Source organism: Porites lutea, chromosome 8 (genome assembly GCF_958299795.1).
Source record: "Porites lutea chromosome 8, jaPorLute2.1, whole genome shotgun sequence".
Taxonomy (NCBI): domain Eukaryota; kingdom Metazoa; phylum Cnidaria; class Anthozoa; order Scleractinia; family Poritidae; genus Porites; species Porites lutea.
In genome coordinates, this window is record NC_133208.1 from 28,993,866 (window position 1) to 29,004,759 (window position 10,894).

At 38.0% G+C, this 10,894-nt stretch overlaps 1 protein-coding gene across 1 annotated transcript; it reads left to right on the forward strand.

Annotated features, from left to right (window-relative positions):
- The first annotated feature begins 1,598 nt into the window (after nucleotides 1–1,598).
- Nucleotides 1,599–2,995, forward strand: LOC140945487 (histamine H2 receptor-like). The gene has a single exon (XM_073394505.1). It carries the CDS (start codon nucleotides 1,850–1,852, stop codon nucleotides 2,993–2,995), a length of 1,146 nt encoding a protein of 381 aa, XP_073250606.1. The 5' UTR covers nucleotides 1,599–1,849.
- Nucleotides 2,996–10,894: the final 7,899 nt, after the last annotated feature.

A 10,894-nucleotide genomic window follows, 5' to 3' on the forward strand; every position in this document is an offset into this window, starting at 1 on the left:
TTTTCTAAAGTGTAAAATTTCACCTTTCACCCCTTAGGTTAGGCTATTTTTCGTAGAAAAAAGGAGACCTAAAATTTTCGGATTAAAAAATGTTATGAAGAGTTAGTAGTGAATTGCTGTCAGTCTTTTATCAGGTAAATGCAAACAAATGAAAGCAGAAAAAAGTCTTTTTCAAAAGGTTTAAGGGAAATATAATATTTACCTTTATTAGTTATTTGACGTTCGCGGTCGTGCCCATTTTCAGCACTTCACTCTTGTAAATGAAAGAGGCCTTATGTCAAACTAATCCACCATTTAAACGCCTTGACACTATTCTTCTAACGACGTCATATATTGTAGCAAAAAGCAATCGATTATCACCAAAATTTTGTTAGGAAAAAGCCGGTGAACAGGTATTCAATTCACAAGTGAAAGCAAAACGTTCTTCTTAACAAATCCGACAAAAAAATACACCAAAATCAAATGTTTACTTTTGTACCCCTGTAACATTTAATAGTCTATCTCAGGCTGCAGAAAGTCTGAAAAAAAAGAACAATGATTCGTCTGGGACGAGGAAAAAAAAACAGAAATTCCCAAACGGTGATTTCATTAATTTTTCGTCGCAAAATTACTTTGGGTCATCGATTTTGTTCACGAAAACTGTCAAGAAAAGTAAATTGTTGGCGGGCAGAATTCACGGGCGAACTCAGTCGCTCAAATGGCATTAAAAACTGGAGGCTTTACTTACCAACAGCTTACAGCTGGTCAAAGGAACGACGTGAACATTTTTTTTCCGGCAATTAAAGAAAAGGTACATCATTATGGTTCTGAATCGAAAGCCGAAAGCGCTGGTGTAAAATGTTTTACTTCGTTGCCACAGAACTATCCTCTCGGGCTTCCAGTTATTTCGGAAGTGTAAGATCGTCGTATAATATCATGTATTTTTTATTTATCACTGGGTTCGAAGGCCCATAAGTGCTAACATGTGGCAAAATTTTAATTCTGGTATCATTTCCTTTTGCTCAAAAACATTTTCTTGGTTAACGTGTTCTATTCTTTTTAGAGCCGATTTAGAACATCCAATCATCAAATGAGAGAACTAATGTGAATTTGCTTTTAAGCTTCCTCAGTTAATTATCTGAATCTAATTTTCACAATATCCCTGGGTTATCTAAACACAGAATCGAACAACACGGCCCTGCAAGAGATTCAAAACCACTTTTTAAAAATTCCAACCCTCCCCCCCTCCCAGAATCGGAATCAGCTTTTGGGGGTAATTCTGTAATTTTAGCAATGAAGATGAAAGCGAAAACACGTCCTTCAGGCAAATCCCGTCGATTTTTTGTCTTTCTTATAAAGTGAAGCCTTAAAACCTTTCATCTTTAAGTAAATGTTTAAAGTTCAGTATCTTCACATTTCCTTTTTTTTTGGCTTTGTTTACATAGCAGACAAAAGAATTACGCAAGAAAATGCCTGATTCATCACTACTCCAGCATTAAAGGTTTACCAACTTTTAATCGGCAATCTTTCATTTAAACACACACAGCTGCTGAAGTCAGCTTTTCCTGTCAAATTAACGTCAATTGCCAGACTTTTAATAGCCATTTTAAACCCATTCTGAAGATTGCAAACGAACAGTTGATGAAAAACTGACTCCGGTACGAATCACTGAATTTATTACAGATAATGAACTCCATAAGTTCTCCGCAAACTCGATACCGAAGCAACTCACCCAGAGGTATCTTCGTTCTCATATTAACGTCACTTGCCAGACTTTTACTAGCCATTTAAGCCCATTCCGCGTGAAGACTGAAACCTAACAGTGGATGAGAGACTGATTCGGGGGTAGGAATCACTGACTTGAAAACAGATGACGAACTCCTCAACTACTTCGCAAACTCAAGAAGACTTGAAGCAAATCATCCAGATATATCTTGGTTCGCATATCGCATCAGGAGTTTTTCTTGTTGTAGTAACTTTAGTAACAGCCCTGGGGAATGGCCTTCTACTGCTCGCGATTTGGAAGGATCCGTTTAAAACTTTCCGCACACCAAATACGTTTTTTGTGATTGGCTTAGCCGTCGCTGACTTTCTCACAGGTATTACAGCATGTCCGTTAACCGCTTTTCAGCACATTGGTCTTTACATTAGTGTAAAAAGGCGAGATTCATCGATTATTCCATCACTTCAAAAAGCAGGACATTTTGCTCATTTCACTTCCGCAGCCACAATGAACAGCTCTTACATAATTCTGCTGTTGTTTACTTGGAGTCAATTTACAGCGATAAACTTCCCCTTCAAGCACAAAGTGCTTGTTACGAAGAGTCGAGTTATAGCAAGTGTGATCTTAACTTGGGTGTACACGGTAATGTTTGCCATTTTGTCGGCAAGCAGAGTGGCAGAAACGGCCTTCCTAAAAATGGACTTGTACTTCCACACGACTGGAAGTCTTTTGTTACTGAACGTAGGGTACTTTTGTTTATACAGAGCATTCAAAACCCAGATGAGGAGACTGCACTCTTGGAAAGCCAACCACTTTTTGGGCAAAGGGCAAGGTGTTCATAGAAATAACAGAAGAGAGAGACAATTTACTATCGTCAATCTTTTACTGCTTACATTTGTTATCTCTTGCACCCTCCCTGTAACAGTCTTTTTCTACTTGCAGTATCACTGGAAGGATCTAAAAAGGCTTGAATTATTAAGGCTTCACCTTGCAGGTTTGTTCTCCGCGGATGTGTTGTTCCTTAAGTTTGCTCTTGATCCTCTCATCTACGCTTGGCGGCTGGCGCAATATAGAAGAGCATTGAAGTCTTTGCTTGTCTGTAGACGGCAGAGGATTCACATCGACGGAGTGATTTCCCTTTCAGTAGGCAATCATACGTTGGCATCTCGCCGGGTGAGAAAGCAGAGTCACAGTAGATCAAGAGCACGCGTGAGGGAAGAGCGACGAAGTTGCGAAGAACGATGGCGGAAGCCCGGGTCCGAGCGCCCCAATCTCTCCACCTTAAAACCATAAATTTGCATAATTTTACATTTTCACTCGCCGTGCGTGGCTCTTGTGGTCTAGGACTGCCTAGTAGAGGCACAGGACGACACGATACACAATCCATAAAGAGGTTAAGAGCCGAGCTTACGGCAAACAGCAAACGTCAGATTCAAGTTGAGAATTTCTTAAAATGGAGTATAATGAGCAGATAAAAACACTCCAAAACAATTCTTGGGCATGTGTAGCCTTTACACGCTGAGAAACTTTGCAAAGAACAACAGATATCATTCGGCAATAGTTAGTAATTATTGGACGAGGTTGAGCAAAATATCGTGATTTGTCAGTGGCGAGCAGATCAATTATTTGCCGAAGCTGAAGGCTGAAATAAGTGATCTGCGAGACACTGACAAATCACGATATTTTGCGATAACCGAGTTCAATAATTGTTTTACCATTCGATCACCGAGTTTGTTTTTTAAGGAATATCTTTGGGAAGCGAGGCGATCTCGGCATTTTCACGCAAGAGCGATCACAAGAAGGAGAAAAGCGTGGTTTCATTTACGCATGAGCATGAGAATAGTATTTTCAGCCAAAAACAGTTGAACGACATGGCGCATGAGCACACCATTATTTGTAGGCAGTTATTTGCAGGTCACGTGGTGGGCTCTAGGCCAATGAAAAGGAAGAAACATTTGCATGGAATGATAATACGAATTATTTCGATTTCATTGATGGTGAATATTTTTTGCTAAATTAGCGGTTAAAAGAACCCTACTGTTCAAAGAAAATCGCGTTTAGTAAAAAAAATTGCTGATATTTTTACTGAAATTTCTGGTATCGGCTTTAATTATATTGATATAATAAATATGCCAGAGGAATTTCAGAAAAATCGTTGTAGCAGAAGTCCGTAACTAAAAGTCGCTCAAAATTCAGCCGTGAAATTGTATGGAATTTCAAAAATAAATTACTATCAGGTAGAAGAAGCCAACAGTTCGAATTTTCGGGACAAGTAAATTCAATGTTTGCTTATTCTGAAAACAAAAGCCGATTGCCTATCTTGCTATTCTTTAAAAGGTACTTTTTAGTTTTAGAAGCACTATATTCTATAAATTGCTCCAAACCTTGCTGTGACGTCGAATGACTTGTTCCTCGACATTTTTAAAATATCCTTTGGCAGTTGTGGTTCAAACTCCTGCTACATACATCTTGATGAATTGCAATGCATCCTCAACGGCTTTTCCTGCTGTACGTTGCTTCCAATTCCGGAAAAAGGTATTGGGATTCTAAGCTACCTGTTATCCATGGAACCTCATATAGAACTGTCCTGACCAGTACCTTTGTTTATTTACATCAATAATTTTCTTTGAACAGTAGGGTCTTTTTAAGCGCTTATTTCTCAAGAAATATTTACCATCAATGAAATCGGCCGGAATATTTCACATTATTACCGAATGACTTCTGTTGTTCTTTCCAAAGTTTCGCAGCCATCGCGTGAAAAATGAAAAACTTGTCACAGCTAAATGCTCCAGTATTAATGACGGAGCCACCTTCCTTCGAGCCAAAAATGAATTTTCAAGCTAAATAACTCACACTCCGACTGGGTTATTTTCGGGGATATACTATCCGGAAAAAGCACACCGGCGATCGGCTAAAACAATTGCCGAGACAATGTCCTCAAACAATTTGCGCCCTTCCCATCTCCCCTAAAATGAAACATTGGGTTGTTTCAGTTGTTTCTAGCAGGTAGCTCGAAAAGCGGCATGGCATTGGAGAGGGAAAGCTTTTTTTTCCCTTCTTAGGGAGGCTGAAAAACGAGAGAAAGCCGGGCGGTCTCAACTGAAGTTGTCACCTATTCCAGCTAGCTTAAGCGTTCTTCCTGGGTGAATAACTTTGTATGTTGATTGTTGTTGATTTGGATGTTGATTATTGTTACGTGATCTATTAAGGCTTTTTTTAGGCACGGACCGTTAGAAATAACCGGAAGTGGCATGACAATTCCCAAAAAACAATTCCTGTAAGGGAAACTTGTTTTAAAAAAATCCTGCGAGCGGTGATACGTAACAAAAATATATAACATGAGTTCAAAACTCTAATCTTGGATTCTCCTGGGGAAACGCACTCTCTAAAACTCCCTTGTGAAGGTAGCATGAGGTTTTATCAAAAGACGTCAGCTTCAAAATTTCATGTTTTTCACCTGCAACCTGATCATAAGTGGTTTTCATGCGGCAAACTGGCTAAGGCAATGGGCCCGCAACGTTCCCTTTCCCCTCCCTCTTCCTAACCCCCCTTCCCTCACCCGCCCAGGAGATTACAGCCCAATCAACGTTAACAACGAAACCGAAACACTAAGAGTTCCTAAGAACTCTTGCAGATGTGAGTGTTTGGGCGCTCCAGGATGGAAGAGAGGAGAAAACTGGAGTATGCATCGAAAGAAAAATCTGAAACCACAAAAAGCTACTATATATGTAATAGTATCGCCACCAGAATACGAACTCGTGTCACTGGTATTATTTTTATTGGCCTCTGGGTCGAGGTGTAAAAGGTACTATCATCACTGCGCCTACAATTGCTTTCCCGTAGCGTGTTTGTTTGCAAAGTGGCTATTTTTCATAACTATTTGCATTGTATAATCCACATTTTGTTTAATAATTTTAATGACAGTAGCAAAACATTATCAACTGGACTAGAATAACTGTTTTAATTGTAGGTGTCACGTCGCAATAAAGTAAACTGCGATTAATTACACCGGATCATCTGCAATAGTTTATTGCGATGTGCTGAAACGTCACATCTTTTATTCCTTTAATAACGCGAAGGCGAAATTAACTTCAATTTCCACCTCCTATGTTCATATATAAGCAACTAATCTATGACTGAACGGCTGTTGAGTAAGTGAAATGTATACAGCTATTTCGAGAAAGGTTGTCGCAAAAACTGTGCACGCGACAATCCCGAAAGGTATTATTGACACTGTAGCTGTCGAACCTACTTTTGTTGTTTCCTTTAGCCCTCGCAAACATACGCCCATGGCCTCTTGTGCCATTCTTTGAAATTTCTTCGAAAAACAGTGAACTAAAAACCACCCACAATGCCTTTCGGGATTGCCGCGTGCACTTTATCCGACAACCTTTTTCGAAACAGCTGTATATATCATGCTGTTAGGTTTCAACTAATCAGTTCTAATTATTCCGCGCAAACAAAGACAAAGGTAGCCGCGGAGTAGAACTCCGAAAGCCATTTTAAAGCATTTTATAAATATTTTATTCTTTGTAGCTGCTTAAAATGAGAGAATAGTGATTACTGCTTCATTTTCTCTTTAAACCTATATTTGTCTTTCAAAAAAGATTAGAACGAAACTGCTTAGGAAACGCTAACATTACAAAGGGGTATGTTTAGAGGAGGCTCATCCTTCTTGAATGGCCACAAAATATATCCCACAAAAATCAACCAAAGCCGAAAGGTCCGCAACCAACAAGCAATCGAATCGGGAACAACTCAGAGTGCCATTAATACAGCTGACGTGTCCTGAGTCCGCTGGAAATTTGAGCCTTGCCTTAAAATAGCATGCCAAAGAGATGAACATGCACAAGATGTCAGTATGAAAAAGAAAACTCTATTTGCCAGGTTACAACTCAAAGAAACTCGGTTTATTTCGTTACGTTCTAAATGGTTGACTTACGTATTAGCAAATGACTCAACGAGCCAGGGTGTGGAATTCTCGGCCTGTAAAATAGTTTGATCGACATTTTGTTTAATGATTTCTGTGGCTCGCAAAACATTATAAATAAATAATTATTGTTAATCGACACTGAGTTGCCAAAAGAGAGGATATATTACAAACGCCAGGGAAGGTTTATTCATCTTATGTGGGCACCCAACGGCTTTTTTAGAACTGATGATTCAGAAATTGCTGTTTGCATGAAGAGGCAAATAAAATTATTACCTAGCATATCTTGGTTTTCACATGTCACCAAAATTCAAACTAAGAAACTATCGCTTCTTCTGATTTTCTTCTTTCATGTGATATTAGAGCACCTTAAAACCTTTATACAAACAAATTTTCGGTTCAAAAGGGTTCTTTGTTTTGCGATACAGGACGCTTGAATTTCCAGGCTTTTTGCGTGACGCGGCATTTAGCTGGCGGCCGGGAAAGTTCTTATGTGGGTTAAAAACATCACGGATTTTTGGACATTTTGCTATATAAACATTCCTTGTCTTAGAAAAAATATTACTTTAACCTTTATGAGTTCCTCAAGCGAAGAATTCACGGATAAGTAGGAAAACTCAAAAACAGATGTTTCTATTGGCTTCCGGCGGCCATATTTGTGCCCCTGAAAGGGACACAAACATGGCGTCTCCATACAAAGCTTTATAAATTTTGGTAAAACGTTTTTCTGAATATCTTGCATATGAACTATTGCATGCATCGACCTGATTCTTGGCAAGGCTTTTTGAATACTTATCTTCTTTCATTTCCCAGATTCTAGACTTTCTGTATTAAAAGATTTCCATTTTTATTTCTGCTTTCTCATGTGAGTGAAAACCGAGAATTAGCTACAAGAAGTAGATGACTGTCCCATTCATACACGATTTTTCTGAAATTGAATTTTTCACTTTTCACCTCCCAAGTTTAGCTTTTTCATAGCAAAAAGGAAATCTAAAATTTCCGGATTCGAATATTTGGTAGAAATAGGAATCGGAAAAATTATCACCTTCGAAAAAATTAAGATTGCATCTAAAATTTTCTGGCAAATAGCAATGATGCCGTAATAATTCGAGAAGGCTCAAGCTCGAGCTAAAACTTACAGTGCTAACTCTTAGTTTTGACCGAATAAACTTTTTCAAACCTAACACGGCAGAATCACATTTTGACTTCACTTTCGATGGAGAGTCTTTGTAATGTGCTAAGTGAACCAATAAGAGCTTTCTCTTTCTAACACCTGTCAGAAATGACTGTCACATCGCTTGTCTTGCATTTGTTTCTGGTTCCACCAAACAGGAAGCCAAAGCTTCGCGCGAAGGCCGCATAAATCGATGGAAAAACTCGGTCTGTAATTTACAACTGATATCACACCTCACACTCGGCTAATATAAAGTATGTATGTATTATCAAAGTGTCTGTAACTGATCACCAGCAAAGGTTTCACTGCAAGGGGCTCAGTTAACATGAAGGGAGGGGGATCCTAACAACAGGAGGATCCTATAGAAGGCGGATCATCCTTAGCGCCATATGCTTTCACCTGTCTAGAGTTTACGTGCAAACGGTTGTAAAGTCCCTACTCAGCGCTAAGATCCTTCTATAACAGGATTTTCCTAGCTGAGACTGGGTAGGGAGATCCTAGCACAACAAAGATCCTAGCTCCTCGAAAGCTGCTTCGGCTAGAAAGCTCCTGCTACAAAGGACAACCCTAATACAAAATGGCGGCAGTAGTGGTGTCCCAGCAGAATTATACCAGTTTTTTGGACAGCAAGTGGGCAGCAAATTTAATAAATAGCTCGTGAATAAAATGCGCGGGAAACTTGTTTAATTTATGCTAACCATATTTAGGCAAGTACTAATAATGACGTCACAACACCATAAGGTCCATTTGACAGTTTAGCAAGCCCATTAGAGACGGCTAATGGCTTCTATTTGGCGCCAAAAGTCGGATATATATATATATATATATGCAAAACTTACACATACACAAAGTGGAGTTGAAAAAGGTTGTTGTCCTTGGTTTTTACCTTCTTCTTCACCGAGGGGCGTTCTTTTTATTATAATGTCGTGCGTGATGTAGAAATGCTATTGAGTATTGATCGCTTTTAGTAAAAAACATAGTACAAAAATTGCTAATTTGTCGCGTCTAACTTTCAGAAATAATCAATTACATTCTCATCCAATTAAAGCTTCCTAGAAACAACAAAAAAATCAGTAAACATGCGTGAATCGCTTTATGTTTAAATTTGGATATTACGTAAAAATTTTCAACTTCAGTGACAAATATCAGTCTTCCTCCATAAATCACACTTCTCTTTTTTATGTTTTAATTTGTTCGTATTTACTTGTTATACGGTAAAAGCATTTATCTCAATTAGTACAGGAAACTACCATTTATTTTAAAAATCATTTTAAAAAAATTAATCAGACTTTTACCAACTTGACATTTAGTTGTAAAATCAGTCCTGTAAAAAAAACATGAAAAAGTAATAAACTACTGGAACATGTGGCTAAACCCTAGCCGGAACTCAGAACGAACTGGTTTGAGCAGATTAAACTTAGTTTGAATCGTTGTTAAATTGGTTCCATCTCAAAAGGAAAAAAAAGTTTTATCAACACGAACAAAATTTGAGTGTCGAACTACATTTGTAAATAATTAACGACATTTTTAAGGAAAATGTATGTTATCTTTTGTCGTTGAATGAAGGCCAATTTTTATACTTTTTTATTTTTGGGTGCATCTTAAAGCCTAATATAAAGGTGCTCAAAGAATCCGGCGATCTGCGACAGTCAGCTAGCCACAACGAAGGGAAAGGCCTCATTGTATTTCTTTACTGATATGAATTTTTTTTTTTGTATGTTGTTTCACTGTGCTAAAACGAACATGAAAAAGAGAATTTGCTGAGTTTTCAATCCATTTCGCTCTGTCCAAGTCTCTTAATGTTTAAAATATATATTTTGTTTCTGGTTTCTCTTTTTCCCTCTCGTTAGCCTCAACTAGAAAATAAGGTAAAACTGCCAATTAATGAAGTCTATATTTCTCACAAAAGATATTGTAGCACACCCGTGTCAAAAAAAGACATTTCCTTGCATAACCAAAGAGATCATATTTACGCATCTGTTTCTTAGGTATCTAAAGAGTGATTAGTATTTTTAGTGATGATGGTTTTCTTGTGTCTTGCAGTTGAACGAGTTAGGATCGAGTGATTAAAATGGTGGTCCGCAGAGCAGTTTTTATTCAATCATTGATTGTGGTGGTCTACGTTCTTTTTAACAAGCAAGGTAACGTTGTGGTTTTAAACTGATAATATATTTTTACACTTGGCTTGCATTCCTTTAATTTTCGAAAACGTCCATTAAATGAAATCAACAAAACCAGACAGTAGCCTTCAATAAGATGATTCTCCCGGGAAAAAAATCCGGATCCAAGATGGCGTACAATAGACCATCTGCTGTTGTCAACTTGGTACTTTAATTCTTTTCAGTACTAAATGTGAGACTGAGGTTGACCGTTCCGTTTGATTAAAACTTCGCTAGTTAACGTTTTTTGTGGAAATAATGGTGAAAAATGTTAGTTAGCAACAATTAAAAAAAGTGATCACATAACAAAGTAAAAAGGGTTGTATCAAAACAAGGTATAACTCCGGCCTCGTACCCTAAAAACGTAAAATGGGCAATTTCGTTGCGTAAAGCACTTCGCATAAACTTCCCCACACGTTCTACAAAATCAACGCTTTAAGTGTTTTTAGCTATCTTACACTATTCTATAGAGTTCGGGGCAAGATGAAAAAACCCATCTTCCTTTGTAAAAAGTTCGGTATGAAAAGGTTGAAAGTTTGTTACTGACAGTAACATTTTTTTATTGATTAAAAGTCCGTCTCCGTACCTTAAACTATTTCGGTATATACAATTTCCTTTAATCTTAATTTCCTTTTCAGTTTGCACTTCCAGTATTTATACAACTGATGCATGTGACCAGAAAGTACAACTTGTCGGCAAAACCTACTATTTGACAACAAGACTTTGCATGCCGAATAGATCCCAGGGCTTCTATACAAAGCACCAATATACACTCGACAAGGCGTGCAAAAATGAGAAGAAGGAAGCTGAAATCGAAGACAGCGAAAGTTACAAATGCTGTGCGATGGACTTACCTACGATGTAATCACGAAGTACTTAAGTGCCAGATGTATTTGAAAATTCTAGCAATAAACAATGTGCATCACTAA